Here is a 26,519-nt window from a genome sequence, read left to right on the forward strand (position 1 = left end):
GCTCCTTCATAACTGGCAGACACACGTGCAGACGCTGTGCGTAATTACCGTCTTCTGACTTTGGAATATTGTCCATACATCATCTGTTTACACCTTGTCTGCTGTAATCTCATCTGCATGCAAATAAAAGTATTCCTGGATGATCAAGGTATTTCATGAGTTCTGCTATCTGGAAAGACCAGCACAGGGGTCTTAACAAAGGGATCAATCACAATACAGCAGTTTGATCCAGAATAGTCAGAAGACGTAATTTGAGTTCCTTCTGTCTGCAATACATATATGTGCATGTTATCTGCAAGCAAGCTTAGTGAAAAGACAGTTTGAACTCCTTGCCTGCCTGCAATAAAAAAGGAGATGATTAATTTGCCATTCTCCAGCTGATTCTGCAAGAGACAGAGCCATGCTTCTAAGATTTGATTTTCTGTGAATTGTCTCTTCCTGTCTTCCTGAGGAGACCAGCCAAAAGGCCTGTTAAAATCTTACTGTCTCTTTGCCAGTGAATTTTTACTCAGCATCTTACAGTAATTTGGAGAGACTTTGAAATGCAAATAAATTTCTGCTCAAATCTACCTTGAATGCTACAATGTTCCTAATTGCAAAGAGAGACTGTTTGTTTGTAATCTTTTAAGTTCTGTGAAATCAAATGCAGGATCAAAATTTCCCTGTCTGTCTTCTCCAAAACTGCCTTTTCCCCAATTTGACTGGAAAGATCACAGATAATCCTGTGTTGCAAATCCAATTTGTGTTCAGAGCTGAATTTTACTATAAAGGGGAGAAAAAGTGTCAGTTTGCTAAACTCCCTTTGTTTAACACTACCACTGAGGGCAGCAATAAAGGGCCATAAAAAAATTAATTGCCTTGGCAACCAAGCCCTTGGTTTACTGCTCAGTGAAAGAGGGCCCTACCCTTGGAATGCAAAGTAAACAGCAAACTTGGATTTATGTTAAAGCAGGCAACATGTGAAGCTTGTATAGACAGAGCAAGGAATTGATTCACATTTATGACAAGCCATGAAATCATTATATGAAAAAAGTAATTTAGCTAACAATCCTAAAATATATGTTTTGAATCTCCAGAAAAGAGATTATTCAGCAAGCCTACAGTTAAGTTACCAAGCAACTAAAGGCCTAAAGCAAGGCAATCCTACCCAGTCCCACTAGCTCTAAACAAAGAAACAAGGAGCAAATTAAACTTTGTTAATGGCACAGTTTACAGCCTACGGTTGACACTCTTAATACAGACAAGCAGTTCCTTAAGAGTTCCAGACTGGCTTACAACTTGTGGTCCTAAGAAGAAACAATTTGGCTGACCTTATGTCCAAGTGAAGGTTAGGGACAATAACAGGCTTGTATTTGCTCATGCAGAACAGCACACTCCCCAGTGGCTGATCTGCAAATAACAGGCTTGCTTCCAAACAGTGACCTCTAGTGGTCAAGGGGTGAACTTTGTTGAAGTACCCACTTACGCAAGCAGCATCCCGGTGGTTGCTCAGCAAATAAAAGCCTTGTCCCCAGGCACATGTAGAGTGCCCCCTAGTGGTCAAAGGGTGAACTTCCCTGAAGTCTCTAACCATGCAGAAGGCACCCCTTAGTGGTCAAAGGGTAAACTTCCCTGAAGTCTCTAACCACGCAGAAGGCATCCCCTGGTGGTCAAAGAGCGAAGTTCACCGAATTAGTTAAAAATACCTAGGAAGTTTTCTGTACCTATCCTAGCCATGGCAGAGTGTCCCATTGATTCAGAAGAGCTGGTTCGACCAGACAACCCTGATTTGTACAAAGATCCTGCTGTAAAACCCAAGTGTACAATAAAACCAACCCAGAAACTCAGAGAAGATTATGAGGCAACTAGAGATGAATTTTCCAGTAATCTGTCAGAACTATGGAACAGAACTGAATACTGTATGTCAGTTTTGCTGAGCCTTAAGGATAATCCTGTTGAATTAAAAGGCTCTATAGGTCGTCTATCTGCAGCATATGAAAGTTACCAGCAGGTGTCTGCAAAATACACAGGCTTTTTGAATGACTCTAATGTAGATGGTAACAGTGTTCCATGCGCCTTTGGCGTCTAGTCATGCTGGCCACATGACCACAGAGACGTCCTCGGACAAGCGCTGGCTCTTCGGCTTTGAAACGGAGATGAGCACCGGCCCCTAGAGTCAGAAACGACTAGCACACATGTGCAGGGGAACCTTTACCTTTTTTTAATGTAGATGATTCCTCAGCAGAACTGACCAACATTGATGAACTAAACTAGCAAAGAGATCTCCTAGTGCAAGATGCAAAGAATAATGCAGAAATCCGTATTGCTGAACTGCAGGAGACCAGATCACATAGATTCACATCAACTAAAGTCACAGTACGTTCTGCTAGATCCTCTTGCTCCAGGGCTTCAACCATACATGACAAGCTAGTAGAGGCCCGTGCGATTGCAGAAGAAAAGAACATGCTTCTTTCCTTTGCCAGAAGGGAAGCTGAAATAGAAGCTCAGAGCAAAGCCCGCCAAGCAGAGGAGAAGGCCCGCCAAGCAGAGATGGAAGCTCAGAGCAAGGCCCACCAAGCAGAGATGGAAGCTAAGAGCAAGGCCCGCCAAGCAGAAGAGGAGGCTCATCAAGCAGAGGTGGTAACCCTAATGAAAATTCTGCAAATAGAAAAGGAACGAGCAGCTGCCCGAGCAAAGCTGAAGGTCTATGAACAGGTGATGCAGGAAGGCACTGATCCAAATTGTTCCATTTCAATAGAAGTGGAAGATCCGATGGAACGCACCAGTCAATACATGCTAAGGCATAATGTTTGCAATGATGCAGAGCCATCTTCTGCACTTCCTACGAACAACGCTGTCCTGACTCACCACACAGAGACCCCAGAACTGCAAAAGTCTGCACCTCCTCCACAATACAACGCAGGTGCGTCAACTGTGCTTCCTATGAACAGCACAAAAGCCCCATGCCTGCAAAGGCCTACCCCTCCTCCATGCCACAACGCAGGTGCGTCAACTGTGCTTCCTATGAACAGCACAAAGATCCCAAGCCTGCAAAGGCCTACACCCCTTCCATGCCACAACGCTTCAAAGTGCATCACCTCTTACCAATGACAACGTAACTTCCAGCAATAATCAACAGTTGAATCGACAGCCAGCACAAGCTTTAGGGACTACACCACAGCTGAATGCTCTTGCAACATCATTCTATCCTAGTACACCTCACCCTTATTCACCAGAGAACCTTCACACCCAAGGGGCCCCACAAGTTTCTTTGCCATCAAGGAGTGAAGGGTCAGATCGTTCTGACCATGCCAATTACATGATTCGCCGAGAGCTTCTCAACTCTAGACTCTCAAAGTTTAATGACCGTCCAGAGACCTACAGATCCTGGAAAGCAACCTTCAAAGCTGCTATTGCTGATCTCAACTTCAACACCAGAGAGGAACTTGATCTACTCATAAAGTGGCTGGGCCCAGGACCCGCAGATCGTGTTCAAGGACTGAGAATAGTACATGTTGACTCCCCAGACACAGGTCTTACTGCTACATGGGCAAAACTTGAACAAACCTACGGAAGCCCAGAAGCATTAGAGAATGCCTTATTCGAAAGACTACAAAACTTTCCGAAGATAGGCGACAAAGACAATTACAAGCTTCAAAAACTAAGTGATCTCCTCATGGAAATAGAATTGGCAAAAACAGACCCACGTCTAACTGGTCTGACCTACCTGGATTCCTCCCACGGTGTCAATCCAGTGGTGTCCAAACTGCCATACGGCCTGCAGGTGGACTGGACACGGCACGGCTCAGACTACAAACTATGCCATAATGTTTCCTTCCCCCCCCCCATTCTCATATTTTTGCAGGTTCATCAGCCACCACGCCTGGATGAGAAATGACCCCAGCTTCAACTACCCTGAATCCAATGTGTCTGCTCCATCATCATCATCAAGGTTCATCGGCAGACACACCTGGACAAGACATGATCCCAGCTTCAAATACCCTCAATCCAGTGTGCCTGCTTCATTATCATCGCCAAGGTATGTTAACACCGCAGCTCAACACAGAGACTCATGTGCTGTGTCTACAAGAAAAATGGATATCTCACCTCCTGTGTCATCTCTTCAATGGAGTGATTCAGGTGGTGGGGATGAAGATCCTAAACGTCAGTGTCCTATTCACAAAAAACCTCACCCTCTTAGAGCAATGACTATACAAGAGTGGAAAGAGGTTCTCCAAAAACTTGGAATATGCTACAGGTGCTGTGCCTCATACGACCATTTTGCTAAAAATTGTAAAGCCTTTGTCAAGTACACAGAATGCGATAGTGACAAGCACAATACAGCTATGCATCCTGTTCCACTTCTAGGCAATCCACAGCAACCACCTGTATCCAACCCTGCTTCAAATTATGGCGGGGAGCAACAAACTCACGCTCCAGTCACAAAGGTCTCATCTTCACCCCAATCTTCAAGTCAGAGACCTTGTTCTGTTCAAGAACCAACAAGTTCAAAGAATTGAGTGGCCCATGGGACTCATTGAAAAGGTCATTCTTAGCACTGATGGGAAGGTACGTAAAGTGGAGGTAAAGGTCGCAAAGCAAGGCACCATAAAAACCTTCATCAGACCCATCACCGAACTAGTCCTGCTTTTGCCTCTTGAAGACTGAACTTGTTGCCTTTCCTGGTTGGATCCTGACTCCAAGAAGAAAAGTTATTTGAACTTTAATCTAGATTATTTGCAGCCTGTAATGGCAGTTCCTATTATTGCAATATGTATGCATGTTTATTTCTTATATCTCTCAGGTTTTTATGTCTTATATATCTCAGGTTATCTCTTATATATCTCAGGTGTTTATGACAACAAGCAAACTACAAATAACTACCGTTATATGGTTTTATATGGTGGTATTATGAAATACCAGACGGGGAGTGTGCTGCCACCATGTGGCTGTTTTGGGGAAATTACTATGTGGGCAGCCAGACCCCCTCCTACCCTATGATGTATTTCCTCTTCCCTCCCCTTTTCTGGGATGGACTTCCTCCTCCTTGCTCCCTGGAGGCTCCCTTCCTCCATAACTGGGAGACACACATGTGCTCCTTCATAACTGGCAGACACACGTGCAGACACTGTGAGTAATTACCGTCTTCTGACCTTAATAGTGATAACACGTGCTTATATAGACTAGCACAGGGGTCTTAACAAAGGGATCAATCACAATACAGCAGTTTGATCCAGAATACAAACTATTAAATAAATAATATAATGGAGCATAAAATAAGAATTGATGCTGAAGCCATTTTAGCTATCCAAAGTGAGAAAGTCAGGTACTGCTAATTTACTAGTGTATGGGTCAAACAAACCTAATCAATTAAATTTAAAAGTTTTGATGGAGAAAATGTTAGTGACTATTCAAGTTTCTTCCCCCCCCCCATATTAGACTGTTTTAACCTACAGTAGCTGCTTATTTAGTAAGAAGAATGAAAAATACATTTAATCCTGGATAAAGATTTGAAGACTCCAAAATGTCTCAAGGGAAGCCTGACAGCACACTTCATAGGTGATAAATGCTCCTGGTTAATTGTCTTAGCTAAAGATTTCTGAATATACAACAATCACAAAAGGATAGACACTAGCCTATAATCTATAATTGCCCACAATTGAGAGATCCAATAAAGATATCTTTAAACAAGGAGATATTTGTGTCCTCTCCCCAAGAGATGGTAATTGAGGTATTTATAATAATCTCCTAGCCAGAGGTTACAAGTAAGGTAAAAACCCACAAGACTATATGTACTGTATGTATGTAAATGTCTGTGTAAGATGCTTCAAGCAAATTGTCTGCATCCTGGGTGTCACAAATTGAAATTTATCCAATCTAACCATACAAGCCTCTTGAGGGTTCTATAATACTTGCAAAGTTGGAAAGAAAGCAGACAACCAACAGCAAGTTGAATGGATACAAGTATAGCAATGATAAATGCCTGACTGGAAGACCTGAATAACCAGATTGGGAACAAATCATCTTGAGAAGAACTTTCTATGTAGCTTCTAAGAGTAGATACCAACCTAATGACAGGTGATCATCAGTATCAATCAACTATACAAGCAAGGTCATTAGACACTCACATAACTGACTATGAATTGATTGTGTCTCCCAAATGATGATCTAGTTTATCCACAAACCTATTTAAAGCAAGCAAGCCTCTAAGAATTATCTAATAGAAGAAAAGAGGGAGAACCAGCTCCAGTTGGAAATTTTCAAGAAGAGACTGGACAATCACCTGTCTGGAATGGTATAGGTTCTCCTGCTTGAGCACGGGGCTGGACTAGAAGGCCTCCAAGGTCTATTCCATTCCATTCCATTCCATTCCATTATTCTATTCTATTCTATTCTATTCTATTCTATTCTATTCTATTCTATTCTATTCTATTCTATTCTATTCTATTCTATTCTATTCTATTCTATTCTATTCTATTCTATTCTATTCTATTCTATTCTATTCTCCAACCCCCAAAAGCCGGAGTGATAATGACTGTATACATGTAATACATGCAGGAAAGAAACTGGCTTTTTGGGTCATTTTGAGGGTGCGGAAGTTCCAGATATTGTCACAACCTACAGCATTTGGCCTTGAAACATCCTTTACACCAGGCATGTCAAACCTGCGACATCACATGACGTCGCATGTCATATTGCAACTTTCCCCCCATTGCCGGCAATGGGGTGGGTGTGGTTTTGGTGTGACACTTCCAGCCCGTGGGCTGGCAGTTTGACATGCCTGCTTTACGCTATATCTAGCGAGTCTTTCTCTACCTCTACTCTAGGCAACAAAAGTGTTGTTACCATGGAGCTAAGTGATGAGGAGGAATATTTGGTCACTGGAATATAATTGCTGACAGCTGAGGTGAAGACAATGGTTTATTACTTATGGACATAATGCGATCAAAAAGTGCAAATGGCAATCCTAATTAACAAATGAGCATAAAGTAGCTATATTGCTATGCCATGTCTTATGGAATCTGAACAAATTGATCTGTTGATTGACGATATCAGGCAAAAGATCAGTTGCTTTCCTTCAAACACCTGGATTCTTAATATGAAGACATTTCAAGAAAGAGAAAAAAATAATTCTTTTGTTTCTTCTTTCTCTACTTTTCCCTCCTATGAAGCCCCTTGTCAAAATCTGGATAATTATCAATCCATGATTCATATTTGATTTGTGCTTTGTCTTAATCTCTCACACAGACTTCAAAAATTCCCTGTTATAGATTGAACAAGTTAATAGTAATTTGATCAGCGATTGGGCCACTTGAATAAGCAATTAGTGCTTCAGCTCTTCTTGCCATTCAATTTGCTATGTCCTATCTAGAAGCTTGCAAATCTCTGGCACCCTGGTATTTTGCACTATTATTCAAAACCTTGCTGCATTCATTACTGATGACCTAAAAAAATCAAGAACACTCTTCTAACTACATTTAACAATGCAATGTTTAAACACTGTCCTTGGGAAGAGCAGAGGAAACAGTACCAATTAGGTTTATGCAAGAAAGCAGCATACATAATCACTGAATTTCAAACTCTATCCAAACCTCTTAAAACATCATTTTTGTTCCTTTATATGGTGACTCATTTTTGTTTCTTTGGCTATATGAAATCTTTTCTCTAGAAATATGTGCTTTAGCACTGACCCACTTTAGCACTGACTCACCATGAAATCTCCATTAGGAGAAGAGCCTAATGCTGGGAACGATTGAGGGCAATAGAAGAAGGGGACGACAGAGAATGAGGTGGCTGGATGGAGTCACTGAAGCAGTAGGCATGAGCTTAAATGGACTCCAGAAGATGGTAGAGGACAGGAAGGCCTGTAGGAACGTTGTCCATGGGATCGTGATGGGTCGGACACGACTTCGCAGCTTACAACAACAACACCATGAAATAAAAGTTGGAGATGTGGAAAAGGCATATTTTCCAAAGTATATGGAGGATATGGATTTTAAATTTTCAAGTTTGATCTAATAAGATAAAGCAGAAGCAGAAAATGTTTTTTGGTAGCTGGTAATTATCTTTTTTTATCTTAATCTTTTTTTAAAAAATGAAATCCAACACTCATTGTTGTTTTAATTGTAAATCCATTGTTGTTTGGGCATGGTTGTATAAACAGAGGCATAGAATCAAAATCCCACAAAGTATTAATACCGCTTTATAAAACCTTAGTAAGACCACACCTGGAATACTGCAGCCAGTTTTGGTTACCACTTTACAAAAAAGGTGTGACTTCAGAAAAAGTGCAGAAAAGAACAACTAAGATGATTAAAGGCCTAGAGCAAGCATGTCAAACACAAGGCCCAGGGGCCGGATGCGGCCCGCAAAGTGGTTTCATGTGGCCCGCAAAGCCATCCTGGAAACAGTGAGGGAACGGCCCCCACTGCCTTGGCCCTGGCCCAGAGACCCTCCTTCTGCCAGACACCCTCAGATCTGTCCCACTCCTGCCCGGGCCCCTATAGGCACCCTTGATGCGAACGATGTAGAGCTGGCCACGCCCACCCAGTAGGCCATACGCACTCTAGCCATGCCCACCCAGTAGGCCACACCCACCCTGGCCAGACCCACCCAGCCCCCTGAGGGCAACTGCAATGCTGATGCGGCCCTCAATGAAATTGAGTTTGACACCCCTGGCCTAGAGACTAAAACATATGAAAAACCATTGCAGGATTTGTGTATGGCTAACCTAGAGAAAAGAAGTGACATGATAGCAGGGTGACATGATAGCAGTATTACAGCATTTGAGGGGCTGCCAAAAAGAAGAGGGGGGGTTAACTTAATTTTCAAAGCACCAGAAGGCAAGACAAGAAACAATGGATGGAAACTAATCAAGGAGAGAAGCAACCTGGAAATTTCCCAACAATTAAGAGAACAATTAGCCAGTGGAATGGCTTGCCTTCAGAAGTTGCAGGTTCACTGGAGGCTTATAAGAAGAGACTGGATAGCCACTTGTCTGAAATGGTATAGGGTCTCCTGCTTGAGAGGGGCATGGGCATGGGCATGGGCATGGGGGATGTGGTGGTGGTGGTGGAGGACGACGAGGAGGAGGACTAAAAAACCTCCAAGGTCCCTCCCAGTTCTATTTGAATTGAATTGGTTAAAGGACTTCATTGAGATCTAAGATCTTCACTGAAAATGAACCTAAAAACCTGGCTCTTTGAGCTATCTGGTCTGGACTGAGGGGTTTAATGTTTTTAAATTGTGATTTTATTTTTTTGTGGCTAGACTTAATTTAATTTTATTTTAATTTTATATTGTATTGTTTTTAAATTTTGCCTTGTAAACCGCCCTGAGTCCTTTGGGAGTAGGTGGTATATAAACCAAATAAATAAATAAATAATAAATAAAATTACCATGTTGGAATCTAGGAAAATCTGTTGTATCTTCTGTGAAACACAACCAAAAACTTCACTGTTGGGTGGAGGCAGCTGTCTTAAATATTTCACTTTATTATTAAGGTTTTTTCTTAGTGCTCCACTCATAAGAATTATTCAGTAAATCCCATTTACATTTTTAACATCTCAAAATTCTTCAGTCTCTGCATTCTAGTTGAATGTGTAAACCAGACTCATGAGCAGGCTATAAAAATACATTAGTCCTGCAGCATGAGCACTATTTAGCATAATCTTTATTTTTATTTTTTTAGTGGTGAAGGGACAAAGAATTCTTTGTATTTTATTTTTATTATTAAATTTATATACCGCCCTTTCCCGAAGGACTCAGGGCGGTTTACAGGGCATTTAAAACAACCAAATACAAAAGTTAAAAACAAATTAAAAAAGATTAAATCATCCCTAGAATTAAAAACCCCAGTTAAAAATTCTCAGCCTGGGCCGGAGAGCTCAAAGAGCCAGGTTTTCAGGTCCCGGCGAAATGTGCGGATGTGTATGGATGATAAGCTGCATTTCTGAATAGAAGTGGCATGGCTTCTTGAAAAGGCTAATGAAAAGGAAACTTCCAACTTCTTCCACAACTCAGCATCACACAGAGAAATTACTGGATTACAAGTCTTGGTGATCAGATCATTAAAACAAAATCCTAAAGAAGGGAATGAGGTGTATCGTTGGCTGCATTAATCAAAGTATTTGTCCTTGTGAAGACTTGCCTTTCCAGAAATTGAGCCTGGCATTGCATTTTCTATGCAATCGACTACTTATCTGATATTCCTATTCTTTACCATGAAACCTGTCATAGAATAAATGAGGCTTTTTGAATTATTATGTATATATAAATAAACAAAAACTACCCCATACACTAGAGACTATGAAGAGAAGTGTATGAAGAGAAGGACAAGGGGGGGAACATGATAGCAGTGTTCCAATATCTCAGGGGCTGCCACAAAGAAGAGGGAGTCAAGCTATTCTCCAAAGCACCTGAAAGCAGGACAAGAAGCAACAGATGGAAACTAGTCAAGGAGAGAAGCAACCTAGAACTAAGGAGAAACTTCCTGACAGTTAGAAGAATTAATCATTGGAACAACCTGCCTCCAAAAACTGTGAATGCCCCAATACTGGAAGTTTTTAAGAAGAGACCGGACAGCCATTTGTCTGAAATGGTATAGGGTTTCCTGCCTGAGCAGGGGGTTGGACTAGATAACCTCCAAGGTCCCTTCCAACTTTATTACTGTTGTTATTGTTATTGTTATTACTACTACTGCTACTGCTACTACTACTACTACTACTACTACTACTTTAAAAATGGACTTTTGCTAGAAATACAGGGACAGGGCTATTTGGAACAATGAGTCAGCAAAAATAGTAGCTTACATAATTAACATAAGGGAAAATTCCTTCTCAAACTGTCCTATTCAGAAATAGGAACAACCACTTTCAATGGATGTTATTCTCTGGAATCTCTCTCTCACACACTCTCCTTCTCCTTTCTTCTCTTCTTTCCATCTCATCTTAGTTGCTTCCAAAATTTATTCTTAAACTGAAAAGAGTCCATGGATTAAGCAAAATCTAGAATCACGATGTCTGAGAACTCATTAGATATTCTTATCATGAATGGGGATTTTGCATCATTGCTTCTGCAGTCAGAATCAGAGTGTTGTTGACACAAGGGCAGGCACACTAGCAGTACAAGCAACCCTAGTCCTCTAGAAACAAATGATTTTTATTATTACATTATGAATGACTAGAATCAAAGATGTGCAGATGATGTCTCTCAGTGATATCTGTTATCTTCTCCTCTTCCTCTCTCAATGAATAAGGAGCATCTGTTTGTTTATAGTAACTTGTAAAACAACATCCTAAACGTTTGTTATAAATAAATAATAAAAGAGGGTTTAGAGAGAATATTCCAGGATATAAAATATATAGGAGGACTGTATGAATAGTTAATCAACTAAATTAATTCAATTTTAGAAATCAAGGTGCCTCAAATGGGCTTCTTACAGAAAGTGTTCAAAGTCCAGTGCCCATAACTCCCAAGGAAATGAAATTTGGGGAATTGTAGTTACTTCAGTGCTACTGATTCTGTTGAGCTGCTGCTGCTCCTTCATATGATCTTCATTTTCAACTGTCTGATCGTCAGTCCCACGATCCTTTGCTCCTCCCTCACCCAGCAACAAGGAATTTACTCAACATGTGACTCTTAGAGAAGCAACAACTTTAAGTGTACAAAGAAAAGTCTTGATATTTTTATTGCCCTTTTCTGTCACATAAACATGCACACATATCTGTACTCCATCTTTGTTCAGGAATTCAAGACATATACATACTAGTCCAGCTTCCAATATTTCTTCATAACCCTGTGAGGTACTTTGAGTTGAAAGTCACCAAGTGAGCAGCTGTGGCTATAGATGAAATTGGATCTCTTTGATATCAATCAAATACAACAGCCACTGTAATTTAGTCCTTGCCCAGCCCATTTCATTTTTCACATGAGGGAGCACTTGGATGACTGCTGTTGAAATAAGATTGGCTAGACCAGGGGTAGGCAACCTTGGCTCTTTTATGACTTGTGGACTTCAACTCCCAGAATTCCTGAGCCAGCATGGCTCAGCTTGGAAACCTCTCCTTTTCCCCTCAGCACAGCTGGCTCAGGAATTCTGGGAGTTGAAGTCCATGAGTCATAAAAGAGCCAAGGTTGCCTACCTCTAGGCTAGACAGAGGATGCCAGCAGTCAACATTTGAGTTCTCTTTCTCCCTAGAGAGAGAGGGGCCCTTTGGGAACATGGCAGAATGGAGGTGCACTTTTTCTTGTGGTCCATGGTTCCCTTGTTTCCCTTCCCACAACAAAGTGGCAGGCAGTTCTGCAGGCCAGCCAAGGAGAAGGAGGACGAAGAGGTAATGGTGCAAGCCTATAATATGTGGAAAGAGGAAGAATGAGAAGCATCTGGGAGTCCTGCTGACAAAATAGGGCTGGCTGGGGCTGCCAGCAGTGCACAGATGATAAACATTAGTGTATTCGGAGATTTGTTTTGTTTACAGGTTTGAGAAAAGGGCCCCAAATTCAGGCACGTAAGGACAAATTAAGTAAGGGAGATGGAAATACAAATTAAGGAAATATCGAAAGCAGCAAACATCTGATAATAACTCAGATTAAACAAATCACTTGCTTGGAAACTATAATATGTAAAACTTTAAAGCTTTTCCCACTGTTTTTAATTAAACAGTTCCCATTTCAATGTAATTGTCTATGCCATTTTAGAAAGACGGGGCAAAATTGTCAGAATCAATGGCATCATTGTAAATTAATGAGAGAGAATGTTGCCAAACATCATTGTCCTTCCACCAGAGGGCATCTTTAGTAAAATATTTCTGTCACAGAAAAAAGAAATACCAATTGTATTTTCAAACTGATAGGCCTAATCCCAATGTTATAATATCACTGTTATAAGAAAACATTAGAGAAAACCATTGTTGCATGAATAAGAAATAAGGTTGAGCCTTCAGGAGTATAACCATCACGTTGGGTGGATTTTTATTCTACCTATATTTGAATTCAACAAATGAAGAGGAGTGTCAACTTATATTTGAATAAAAGAAAACAAATTTGAAGATAAGAGTGGAAGATGCTTTATTTAAACCTGCATGCTATTCAAGCTGATCAGCTATGAGATAAAAGAAATAGGTTTCACATTTCATAATTTTTAGATTGTGTTTGCCAGGCAAACTGCATTAATAAAATGTAAGCTTTTATTTTCTATCTGACACACCACCATTCTCTTTAAAGCTTCCCCAGATTATATTCCTCTCCTAACCCTCTGGAATAGATCTGGCTGTCAACTCTGTATCTCCAGCAATAAGCAGATATCATTTAACATCTTTTTGTATAATATAAGGTCTATATTGTGACATTTTCCTGTTATACAAAGAAATTATATGCAGCCCTATTTGTGAAGCTTTAGTTGATTTGCTGATTTGTTTGCCTAGATGTCCAGCTTCATAACCTAAAAGGGCATATTCTCTTGGCAAGAAGTGCTCTGTCACTTTTGTTTTACTGCAGCAAAAGCTATGGGAATGCTAGATGGTGTTTGCACTGCGCAACTGGGTCAGTCTATGCGTCAAAAAAAATGGAGTCAGACGTGGAAATCCTAAAATTAATTGTCAGTATACCCCTATTTTCTTTGCAAAGTGTGTTGCTCTTGGAAAACCTGGAGAGGGCGAATCTTGACTGGCTCCTTTTGGTTTCCATGGCACCCACTCTTCATTGACTTCACTGTAATGAGTCCGCCCAATTCCCCTAGAACGTTGATGGTGGAGGAAAGCTTCCAATTGCTCTCTCCGTGGTGCTGAAAACAATCTAGAGGACACTGTACTGACACGGTGCTGTTGATGGTGCTGAAACCTCTGGGGGGCAGGGGGGAACATTGAAGAGGAGGTGCAGTGGAGAGTCACCCATTTGTGCTAGGTGCGATCCTCCCACATTTACTTTAATTTACTCTTTCCAGCCCTGGATGAAGTAGCTGATGTATTGGCACACAAATAATGAAATGCTAGTGCTGCCTCTGTACCAGAGTATGTAGCACAGTTATCAGGGATTCACCCAAACTGGTGTGAGCACTGGTAAGGATTCTATGCATATGGGATTTATTGTCTTTGACGACTCTCTACCTCTATATACACAACCACAGCAAAATAATCCACACCAGATCAGGATTATATTTACATTAGACTTTCAATCAAGTCTCCTTCGAAATACCAATGATTTTGCTTGTCATTTTGCTAATGGATTTTTCATCTCTAAGAGGACTTTTTAGTTCAGTCTCACAACTTCTGTTCTTTTAAGAAACCCATGGGCTTCAGGTAGACACTCAATCATCTCTTTTTTTCTGGCTGTTTCTTTCTGCCTCACCCACAGATCTACATCTACAGTGTCTCTCTCCTCTCTCACAGATACACTTTCTCTTACACACATTCACACATACACACACACAGAGGAAGATTTTGACTCGCCCTTTTATCTGGATGAACAACATTATTTTATGGAAAAAAGTTTGAAATGGAACCAATATGATCCATCTTCAAGGCTTGTAAAGCATCCTTGTTAACCTGGTGAAAGACACTTGAAATCTTTACAGGAATGGAGTCGGTAAAACAAAGGATTCTGAATCCTGGGAAGGAGAAACTGAAAAATCTTGCTGGGAAATCACTTGGTAAGATCTATAGGTAAGAAAAATATATATATATATATATATTTGTGTTTTCTGAATCAATGAGAATAACATGATGCTTCCATAGTGAGATTCTTATTTACACTTCATATGATAGAGGATAATTATTGTATTCATGATCTATAGCTAAAGCTATGTGTTTACTTTCATTGTGCTGCTTGGATATTGTTAACAAGGACTCTAAATTCAGAAGAAGGAAGGAAGGAAGGAAGGAAGGAAGGAAGGAAGGAAGGAAGGAAGGAAGGAAGGAAGGAAGAGGGAGGGAGGAAGGGAGGAAGGATGTTTTGGATATTAGATTTAAATATGTAACACCTTCTTCTAAACAAACTTGTTTGTAAGAGGACAAATTTGGTTTCAGTAAGAGATGTGTCCTTAGAACCCCAATTTTAAAAAATCAGGTAATTCAATTCTGAGATGTCTGATTGTTATTCAGACAAATGTATATGGGGGAGGGGTAATGTATGTTTTGAAACGGAAAATACCTTTGTTTGAAAAAGAACACAACTAAGCACTAATAGGAAATCCTTTCCCCCATCTTTTCTTTTCCACCTCCCCCAAAAAGGATGAATAAATAAGAGCTTTGATCTGCACTGCTGAGTCCCCCATGAATGATCTTTTTATATGAGAAAAAATGTGGAGATAATTGATAAATGAATGCTTTTTCTGTAGTTAATTTAAACACCCTCAAAAGAGAGACTAGAAAAAAATCACTTCAAACATCTGTTTATTCTTTTTTTGAGAAATTATATATATATATGAAATAATGATGCATAGATGTAAATCTATCTGCAGGCGAGGCCAATCCTTTGTAGCACAATTAATGATATCTATGATTATTAAACAAATGAATGTAATTTCAACATAACTTCCTATAGCTATGAAATATAGTTATGTGTGAATCTACCTTACTATGATCTTAAATTTTTACAGAGCAAAATATCTTTAAAAAAAACTTCTCTATGGTCAAAATGGCGGGGTAGACCTGCAGGGAAAGGTCAGCTGTAGTATTTAATCAACAAAGCTTCCATTGCGGCAATTCTAACCCTTGTTACAACACTGAAAGTATTCCTATTGTCTATCCAGAGTTTCAATGGTATAAATATCTAGGAGGCATGTTACAAATTCTGTGTGGGAGTTGAATCTACTATTGGTCCAAGAAGAAGGAAGGATTACACCACATAGGTCACAAATCATTTAAGTTGCTTTAAATAACAAACGAAGAATAAGATTTATTAATATTATTATTATTCAATTGTAATATTCTGCTGTCATCTTTAACATGTATGAACTGTATATTTACACATTTTTTAAATGACACACCCACAGAAACATGACAGTTTTTTTGAAATTTATATACTACCTTTCTGATTATCCAGCAATCAATCATATGAAACTATGCTGAGATATTTAATTTCATATTTGGAATAGAAACTAATGGTTCTTGGAAAAGGAGGTTCTTTCTTCCCTTAATTCTAATAATCTTTTTTAAAACAGATTTTTTTTTCCTCCCACAAAACTCAACTGGGAAAGGTTTTATTTGCCATGAGGAAGGCAGGGGAAGACAATTCAGAAACTGAATATTGCCCGACGTTTGTGCTTACCAGGATAAGTTAGAATGGTTTATTTGATTATTGTGTTCTGCTACTGTAATCCAGAGCAGAACACTTCGTGAAATTTGATGTTTATCATATATTCAGGATGGGGAGAGTTTTGTGCTAACTATTGGACTGTGAATCTTAGCTGAGAGAAAAGCTGTAAAGAAAAACTCACAACTTCTGCTCTGTCCACGGTAACTCCATCTTCAGTATCCTAACTCTCCCAGGAATTGTTGTTACTCTCATATTCTGAATTATTAAAATACACTGATGTCAGCCATAGGAGGTCAGTTGCACAAAACAAAAGAAGGGTCGGGAGAAATGCTTCCATCTAATATCCATGTTTTTTCCTCTTCTTGAAAGGGTATTGTTTGCCTTTGATGGAAAGATAACAAAAATTTAAAAGGCACGTGACTCAAAGAGGTGTCGTCTGTATGTTTGGGTCTTTGCCATGCACACAGTGTAGTAAATTTTGTGTGTCAAAGACAGAGAAATTTAAAAGCATCAATTTATTTTTATTTTAGCTGTAATATGGAGGGAAGACAAAAATCAAACCTGCTTAAAGGTGCAATCCTATCAATACACCCTCACCTGGAGGAAATCTCATTCAACTCAAATTGCCTTGGTGGCAAGTAGACTCATAATGGGACGAAGCTTTTCTTATTAATACATAGGATAGCTTTCTATCTTATTCTAAGGGCAGACAGACTAATTTGCAGGAAATGCCTGGATGCAAGGTTTTCTCCAATGGAAAAGTGGCAGACAGCCATTTTGAGCTCTGAAAGACTACCACACACCTGCCAATTGTGTAGATTAGCTTCCTCACTAGTAAGATTCCCCACTGGGAATACCTAGACTTGCATGCTTCCCCTTCATGTTTGCCATGCTATTTATAGAATGATTAAAGCTAGAAGACCAAGTCCCTGTGGAGCTTGCCAACAAAGAGCACCTCCGTAGCTGTGGAAGGAGTTGCGTCTTAGCACCTCCCCTAAAAATTTGACAGGTGTGAAATAGTAAATTAAAATTATTTTTTTAAAAGGCCATTTGACTGGTTTTCTCTGAAGCATATACAGTAGGGTCTGATTCTGGACTTCTTAATCTGATGGGAAAACTATCCAGTTAGCCTGTCTTTTGAGGAGGGGGAAAGTGGCTGTCCTGCTCCTCTAAGACTCTTAATTTCTCCCTTGGAAATACTACCAATTATTTGGGAAATCTTAGCCAGGGTTAATATTTTCATCTCATCCACTCCCATGCCCTTCAAGAAGTAGGACAAAAAAACACCTGGATTTATTTTAATCCCACCTCATACATTTCTGGGATGTAAGGACTGATTGTTCATACATCAAGTAGGAAAATACTCTTTGTACATGTTTGGGAGCTCTTTTTATTTATTTTTTTAACCTACCAATAGTTATCAGGAATATTTTGTTTTGCATCAAGCTCTAAGTCCAAATCACATCACATCACTCTTTCCGGGGCAACATATCCACACTCACGATTCAAAGCCGATTCAAAGTATTACAAGCCCTCCCTCCACCCCCAAGCAAGCAGGTAGATCCCTTGACTGAGCTCTCTTCTTTGATTTGACAGAACCCTAGAGAAAAAGCAGAGGCCCGAGGACAATATCGAGTTGACGGAAGATGGCAAACCCTTGGACGTGCCCGGGAAGAAAGCACCTTTGTGCGACTGCACCTGCTTCGGGTTACCTCGGCGATATATCATCGCCATCATGAGCGGACTGGGTTTCTGCATTTCCTTTGGAATCCGCTGTAACCTTGGAGTAGCCATCGTGGACATGGTCAACAACAGCACCATCCACCGAGAGGGGAAAATCATCAAAGAGGTGAGCGAGTTCCAGGAAGATTCCTCCTCCTCCTCCTCCTCCTCCTCCTCCTCCTCCTCCTCCTCCTCCTCCTCCTCCTCCTCCTCCTCCTCCTCCTCCTCGCACAGATAGCCAGGGCATGATTCCCGAATGCCTTTCCCGACATCCAGGTTGGGAAGCCAAGGCTGTACATATCGCCCTTTAGGTTGCGGTTTGAATTATTCCCATGTGGGAGGAAAAGAGGCGGGTCTTTAGAACAAAATGCAAAGCATTACAAAGTAGAGGTCAAACGAGGCTGCTTTCGGAGTTCCCTCTTCACCTTTCTTGCTTTTTTACTTCCACCCCCTTTTTCCCCCTCTGCCTTTTCCCATAGCAGTGAGTGAGTTTTCCTCACATTGGTTGTCTTTTGTTGTTGTTCCTGTTAATGACAGCCTGGTCTCTGGTCCGAATTCAATAAACACATCCCACTTTTCATCACCTCACCCTTCTTTCTCCTCTCAAGAAGCTCCCTATGTAGGAGTCCTCCCCTATTCCCCTGTTATTTTCGAAAAGCCTCCCAGGAGACTGTTTGGGTTTCAGCCCAGATCACCCCAATCTTACGTAGCTGTTGAGACACCCGTCTTCGCTCACTGACCCTCAACTAAACCTCCAAATTCTACTGCAGAAGACCAAAATAAAATGCTTTGAAGAAGTGAAAACACTTTCGAACTCATCTAGGCTTCTGTTGACCTCGTGGCAACAGTGCAAAAGCGTTCCACCCTTTCTCTTCTTCAAGGATAGCGATCCATTTTCCCAACCTTGCACCCTACTGAAAAAAGACTACCTGGAATAGCACGTGGTTAGCGAGAGGAGGGGGGAGAGATCAGGAAATCCCAGGACTATAGGCTAGATCAGAGTTTCCCAACCTTGGCAATGTTAAGACAACTGGACTTCAACTCCCAGAATTCCCCAGCCAGCCATGCTGGCTGGGGAATTCTGGGAGATGAAGTCCAGCCGTCTAAACATTGCCAAGGTTGGAAAACCCTGGGCTAGATTACCAAAGGCAACCGAACCATCTGGAAGAAGGAAATAACAAACCGCGACTCTGCTGTTGCCATTCAAACTGCATGGCCGGGTCCATGAAGCCATCAGGAGTCCAAAGCGATCCAAAGGAGACCATCAGTCTGCCCCTAAAAGGAGACTTCAACTTCTTCCCCCATTCACGGGTGTTGATTGAAGTTCCAGGGATCAAAATGGTACTTCTACCCGGGTTTATTATAATTCGCAGGACTGCAGCGCCAGTGGATTGAAAGATAGACCGGACCCTTGCAAACGGGGCGGCCCCGCTAGCAAACCCCTCACCCCGCGCTTACTTGAATTAGAGGCGCCCCGGGTGCTAAACTTGACACGGGTATGTCTTAGGGACAGCCCCTCCCCCCTTCAAAATCGACCTGGGACAAGGATGTAGATATTATCTCGGCCCATCTACTCTTTTAGATCGATAATAAATGATTACGAAAACTCATTCCCCTTAAAAAACGAAACATCGAAAAAGCCTGGAAAATGCTGGGAAACGATGGAGTTCTCGAGATACATACATACATACGTACATACATACATAGGAAAAGCGAACTCGGGAGAAAGGAACCTTTATTAAGATATGGGGAAATCCAGATAACCTACAGCAAGAGGTCCCTAAACTCGGAGCTTTGGGGTGGTAGAAGAAGCCCAGGGGTTGGCACGCACAATGTCAAGGTAAAACCTTGATGCAAGCGAACATTTTCTCCAGAGAGAAAATGCAGGCATAATGTTGAGTAATAGCCGAGATTCACAAATTAGATCTCCCCATCCATCACGAATAGAACCGAGTCAATAAACGACGAAGGCAAGTCTCCGTCATTTGGTTTTGGCTCAGACCAAGCGATTTGGCTCAGACCAAGCAATTGCTCAGCTGGTGTAATCGTGCGCAATCTTCCTTTCAGCCGGAGGATCACAACCACTTTGGTATTTTTGTCTGTCTATAGGTCAGCCTAGTCAGGACTGGATGTGTCATAAAGACCCCTCATTTCCCCCACCCCCGGGCTGGTTACCAAATAAATAAATCAACAGACAGGAATCAATTATAATTCCAATTGCAATCACTGGACTCTTAATATCCTATCCTACTGGCTCTACTTCTGGTGCAAGCCGACCATTAATAAAAAGAGGCAAACGACTTGGGATATTTCTTGAATGTAGCTAAATAAGCTTCCATGTGGTTACGACAGAAATCCACGGATACTGTAATCCCGCGGATTCTCCCCCCCCCCCCCGCGCGCGCTCTCCTCAACCTCTCTTTAGAAATGCTTTGATTTAGCCCGGATTTTTATTTTATTTTTTAACCGCCAACCCTCTCTCTCTCTCTTCCCTCTCTCTCCTTTATCGCTTTGGAAGAAAGCGAAGTTCAACTGGGACCCAGAAACGGTCGGCATGATCCATGGCTCCTTTTTCTGGGGGTATATAGTCACGCAGATCCCCGGGGGCTATATTTCATCCAGGCTGGCAGCTAACAGGTAAGCACAGCAGCCAACATCTATCTCCTCTCCAGGTGCGGTGTGGAAGTCAAGGTAGTCTTGTTCGCACTACACTGTGTGGTTTTTTTGGTGTCTCTGTGTGTGGGGGGGCTGGTGCGCTACCCCATGGGGGCGCACATTTGGGCTTCTTCGCCGGTTCTGCTTTGCGCATGGGGGGCGGGGCAAAATGCCTGCCTTACATCACAGTATTCCTTGCGTGAAGAGAGAAGCAGACAAGCTGGGTCCCCCATTTCTTCTGAAGGCCCTTCGCTTCTCCCTTGCTGTTCTCTGCCAAGAGAAGTCTGGAAGCCGGTACAAAACGAGGACAGGACTTCTGTCATAATAATAATAATAATAATAATAATAATAATAATAATAATAATAATAATAATAATAATAATAATAATAATAATAATAATAATAATAATAATAATAAAAAATGGTATTTAAACTGCTCAGGCCAGTTGGCCGCTGTTTGAAATTCCCTCTTCTGTTCAAACAATTCAACGCGCAGGAGTCCCGATCTCTGGTCTTTAACGTCGGGTGACTTAAAGTACCATTTTATTTCAATGGGATTGCTCCCCACGTAAACCAAATACTGTACCTTTGCACTCCTAAACCCGTTAGTTTGGACATTGGCTCTGCTTCAAGTCACTGGGGCTGCCTTTCGTTTTATTCTCGAAAGGTCATCATTACGGGGTTCTCACACTTTAATCCTGTGGTTCTGTGTGCCACGTCCTCTAACCTAATCCATTCCACAGGAATAATTTATATTGTTGGGAGAGATTTTTTTTTCCGAGTGAAGGCGGGGCTTAAAATACCGCGGTATCGACCGTCTCTGGAGGCCAGCCCAGAATGCGTTCGCTTGGTTTTAGTTAACAAAGCCTTATTTTCGAACGATTATGATTGCCGCCTTCTTATACGTTGCAGCTATTACTACTATTCGACTAGAGAGGTATATAATCCCAATATAAAATCCATTTCTATCTTTTTTTTTCCTTCCGTTTGCTTCTAAACGGCATATTATCGCTGCTTTTCCAGCTATTATCGAATAGGGTTTATGTATAACACTTGTTTGTTGGCCCGCGTCACCTGTCGTCTCTCTTCCTGGATTTGCTCTTGACCATAATTGCTCAGAGAGAGAAGGGGCGGCGGTGTGTGTGTGTGCGTGTGTGTGTGTTTCTACTTTTTTTTATCACAGGTTGCCCTAGCCTAGTAGGTCTTTCTGACTATATCACTGACGCTGGCTGAGTATTTTATTCTTAGTTATCTCCGCTTTCAAAACAACAAGAACAAAAGAGACTCTCTCCCTCCCCCCCCCCCGATTAAAAAGCAGCTACCCTATTATATTGACGGCCAAGCGAATGGAGTGCTTGAGCCGCCTTCTGTACGAACCGGGAGGAAAGAGAAAGTGACTTCCGAGGGCTTTTGCAGAAAGAAAGGAAAGTGTGCAGATGGCGCGGGGGTCTTAAGGCTTCGTTTCTATGGTGCCTGGCAAGAGGTTTCAGGCACCCAGGGAGCGAATCTACCTGTTAATTAGATCCGGCGAGGATTCCGGGCGCAAAACGTGCTTGGCCGCTGCTCATTAAAGAGGGAAACCAGAGGTCCTAGCGCCGCTCTTTCCCCAGCCTCAGTGGCTCTTGAGGAGGACAAGAGGGAGGCTCTAAAACAGGGGTCTTCAAACTTGGCCCTTTTGTGACTTGTGGACTTCAACTCCCAGAATTCCTCAGCCAGCCATGCTGGCTGAGGAATTCTGGGAGTTGAAGTCCACAAGTCACAAAAGGGCCAAGTTTGAAGACCCCTGCTCTAAAAGGCTCTGCCAGGCGCCTTGGGGCACCGGGCTTTTCCTAAAGGAAAAAAAAAAGTCTGCCCAGAAGCTTCATCAACAAGGAGACCACTCCCACTACAAAGCGAAACCCGCAATTGTCACCCACAATTTCCCTGAGACCCACGCCGAAGCTACGCCTGCTTGTATTTTACCACCTTCGTGTGTACGCGGGCTAAGATAACACGTTCGGATGGAGGTTTCATCCGTGGTGCTTATCTGAATCACAGGCTTAAACTCGCGATGAATTAATTCATCGTTCAGGATCTTGCACTAGCCACACACAATTGGGCAGGTGAGAAAACCGTAACCAAGCAAGCTAGAGGCAAGCGTGTTGGGAGAACGCAGCCCAAGTTGGCGCAATTTTTTTAATTGGAAAAGAGGAAAACGCGACCTATCGATCTGGCATGGCGAAGGATGCGGTGTAACTAGGCAGAAATGGATGCATTGCGACGTGCAGTAATAACCCAAAGGTTGTTCCCCCCCCCCAAAAAGGCAACTGGACTTTCTTGGTGTTTTCTTTGTAAACGTTTAACTTCTCATCCTAGAAGCTTCTCCAGTTCTTGGCTGAGAAGCGAAACAGTTTTCAAAGAAATCAACGAGGAGGTCCAGTTGCCTTTTGGGGACAACCGTGACCTGGATGACTGAGAATCTCCACAGCCATGCAGCGATAACGTTTCCGGAGCAAATCGTCTGTAGTTTGTATCCGAAGTCGGATGTAAGTGTGAATCTCCAAGTAACGACGAGGAAATAAATTTTTCGATTTTTCAGTGCTGACTTCCGAGGTTACATTTGTTCTTGCAAGCTATTCAGAAATTACAGGGTAACTTGTTTTGCTGCTGCGTGATCCAATGGTCTCAGACAGACGAATTTAAACCTTGTAATTTCTTACGGCGGAGAGACGTATTATCTAAACCTCATTGAACTCTTCCTAAGCGCGGGAGTGGCGGCGCTTATAGGTTCGAGCCCCTTGTTTTGGGAAGAAAACAGCACGGTGGCCGGCCGAGCTCCTATACCAGGGGTCGGCAACCTCGGCTCTTTTATGACTCGTGGACTTCAACTCCCAGAATTCCTGAGCCAGCTATGCTGGCTCAGGAATTCTGGGAGTTGAAGTCCACGAGTCATAAAAGAGCCGAGGTTGCCGACCCCTGTCCTATACCTATACGGAAAATCTTGATCGGAAGATAGAAGAATTTGCCTCTCAATTTCCCCTACGACACCCACCATCCAGCAGTCGGTGCCTTCCATGTAAAGAAAAAATACCGTATTCAAAAGACGAGCGTCTGTCTGGTGAAATGTTTAATGGAGATTCTCAAGCCATCCAGGTCCTGGTTGTCCCATGTTCAAGAGGCTAGTGGACTTTCTGCTTTGTCTTTGAAGGCTTTTCGCTTCTCATCCAAGAAGCTTCTTCAGCTCTGTCCGGTTAACTCGCCTATAGTTTAATTGGGTTCCCAGATCTGAGCTATGTTTCCCCGTAGCCTACTTTCCCGTAGCCCTATTGGGGCTTTTGGATATTCGCAGTGCAGAAACAATAGCGTCGCCTGACGCCGAAGGCTAAAGCGTTCTCGGTTTCGCCTTCGAGATGAGCCCCCCCCCCCCATCCACCCCCACCGGGGCGTCTGTTTGCCAAGGAGAAAGCTTCATTTGTCGTCCTCACTCGGGGGCAAGTTGGGGGGGGGGGGGAAAGAAACGCTTTCCCTATTGGTGCTTTCTCCGGTTGGATGGCTCCCTTCGCTCCTATGAGGAGGAACTGACAACTTAAAAGAGGCGAAGCAGCCCTGAGTGGTTGCACGCCATGAGTGATGGAGCGCTTGCTGGCTGCCTTTTGGTGGCGCAGTATGGACGTGGCGAGACGAGGCGAGGCGAGGGAAGGGAAGGGGCTGCCGGCAGCCCTAACTAAGACGCCAGGGTTGCTGAGTATTGTACCATATCGATCCTCCTCCTCCTCCTCCTCCTCCTCCTCCTCCTCCTCCTCCTCCTCCTCCTCCTCCTCCTCCTCCTCCTCCTCGCAGCAGTATATGTAATTGTTGCTAGGGAGGGCTTTTAATCGACCGCGTTCTTGCCTGGTTCAGGAAACTTAAAGCGGGGTGGTGGTGGAGGGGGGGCTCCCGGGAGGCCTGGTTTTCTATGTGCGTTTCTTCTCTTTCGCCTAAATCTTCAACGGCGGACGGAATAGCAGCAGGAATAACCGCGCGTACGCCGCCTGGGTAGGCAGCTATAAAGCAGAGATCGCAAGGTGGGACCACTTTTCACACTTAACCAGTGGCGTAGCGTGGGTTGTCAGCACCCGGGGCAAGGCAAGTAATTTGCGCCCCCTAACTCGTGGATTTTAGCACTTGAGTCTCTTCCACTAGATTAGTTAAAGAAACCCTTACCCCCTAAGCACATGTATTGTTTGTTATGAAAATACTGATGTAATTAAAGTAGAATGCATCTAATGCGCCCCCCCAGATGTTGCGCCCGGTGCGGCTGGCCCCCCCTGCACCCCCCATGCTACGCCACTGCACTTAACCGACTGTTGCAGCATCCCCTTGGTCACGTGATCAGATTTTGGATGCTTGGCAACTGGTTCCTACTTGTCAGGGTTGCAGCGTCCTGGGGTCATGTGATCCCCCTTTTGCGGACCGTCTGACCAGTAAAGTCAGTGGGGAAACCAGATTCCACTTAACAACTAGCTTAACAGCCGTAATGATTCACTTAACAACTGTAGCAAGACAGGTTGTAAAATGGGGCACAATTCATCTAACAAGTGTCTCGCTTAACAAATGTTTCATTTGGCAACATATATTTTGGGAGGGGTCAATTGTGGTCGTACGTTGAGGACTATATAGCAAAAATAGGGGAGTCACTGAGGCATAAAACGTCTGGGTTTTGTTTTTTTTCTGAGGACCACTTTAGGTAGATGTACAATGAACAAAGAATTGTACTGACATTTTTGCCGCCTGTGTGCAATGTCAAATACCAGAGGCCTACCCTGGGCAAGGCAGATAGAAGCTGAAGTAGAGAAACGATATACTTGGGAAGGTTGCAGACAAAGCCAGACTGTGATCGGCTGTTTTCTTCCCTATGGCTGATTTTGAAAGAGCTGGTTTGCATTGCTAGAAAAAACTCATGGAGAGGGTTTTTAATTCAACTCTAATTGCTGCCTTTTTGGATAATGCCATGTTATTTACCCAACACAATAGGGTAAGGTACATTCCGGAACCTGTCTGAGGACTTCTCTCTTACTAGCCCATTCAGTCTCGGGTTAATAGGAAAATAATGATAATTATGTGTTTGAGGCAACAAAATCCTAGCAGGGTCCTTAAAAGGCACCTACAGCCTGACACTGTTGGCCAACGCTGCTCTTTCACCGACTCGGGGAGAATCAGAGCAGTTTTGTATCTTATGTATGTTTTTTAATCCCTGCATCCAAGTGAAAAGTATACAGAATTTGGATTCCCCCCCCCCCCTCACTGAACAGGAAAAGAAGGATAACCCTTTTACTTGTAAGGAATGCAAAATATTTAAATCCGGTGTCACTGAAGATCTCAGGCTTAGCACCATAATTCATAGATTTCACAACTTACCTTTTTTAAAACAATGTAGTTGATAGAAATTCAGTAAAATGGATGATATCCCAAAAAAGGTAATAGCTAGATTTAAAAAGAAAATACTATATAACAGGTGTGACTGAATTAAAAATAAAATAGAAATCTATTATAGAAAGCTGAAAGTTAGATAAGCAAGTTTCTCTTACAATAATAAATGCTTTATCACAATGGGCATCCTCAATTAAAACCTGATTAGAAATGCAAACATTTAATCTATGATGCATAAATACATCAGTTATTTCATTTGAAATCACTTATACCATTAATGAGCTGTTGTCATGCACACAGTAGTGCCCCTGTGACTCAGTTTTAGTGAAAAGGGTTATATGGTGATTGTGATGGGAATTAAATGTTATTCATATATGAGTTATACATAGACTAATATTTATGCTAGAACTACAATTGCAGAATATGTATTATGGTAAATGTAAATGCTCAGTTTAATTACTGACACTTATAGTAAACTTTAATTTTTAATAATAAATCCATTCTTATCCTCCCTAAAATAT

General features: G+C 42.2%; 1 protein-coding gene across 1 annotated transcript in view; it reads left to right on the forward strand.

Annotated features, from left to right (window-relative positions):
* Nucleotides 1-14,553: 14,553 nt before the first annotated feature.
* Nucleotides 14,554-26,519, forward strand: part of SLC17A6 (solute carrier family 17 member 6) — a gene marked incomplete at both ends in the record, with an annotated part of 57,764 nt that continues 45,798 nt past the window's right edge. The window contains 3 exons of the mRNA XM_083355345.1: nucleotides 14,554-14,639; nucleotides 17,830-18,082; nucleotides 20,474-20,592. Coding sequence (XP_083211471.1) covers nucleotides 14,554-14,639; nucleotides 17,830-18,082; nucleotides 20,474-20,592 — 458 coding nt within the window. The remainder of the gene's footprint in view (nucleotides 14,640-17,829; nucleotides 18,083-20,473; nucleotides 20,593-26,519) is intronic.

This window comes from Vipera ursinii (genome assembly GCF_947247035.1).
Source record: "Vipera ursinii genome assembly, chromosome: 1".
Classification (NCBI taxonomy): domain Eukaryota; kingdom Metazoa; phylum Chordata; class Lepidosauria; order Squamata; family Viperidae; genus Vipera; species Vipera ursinii.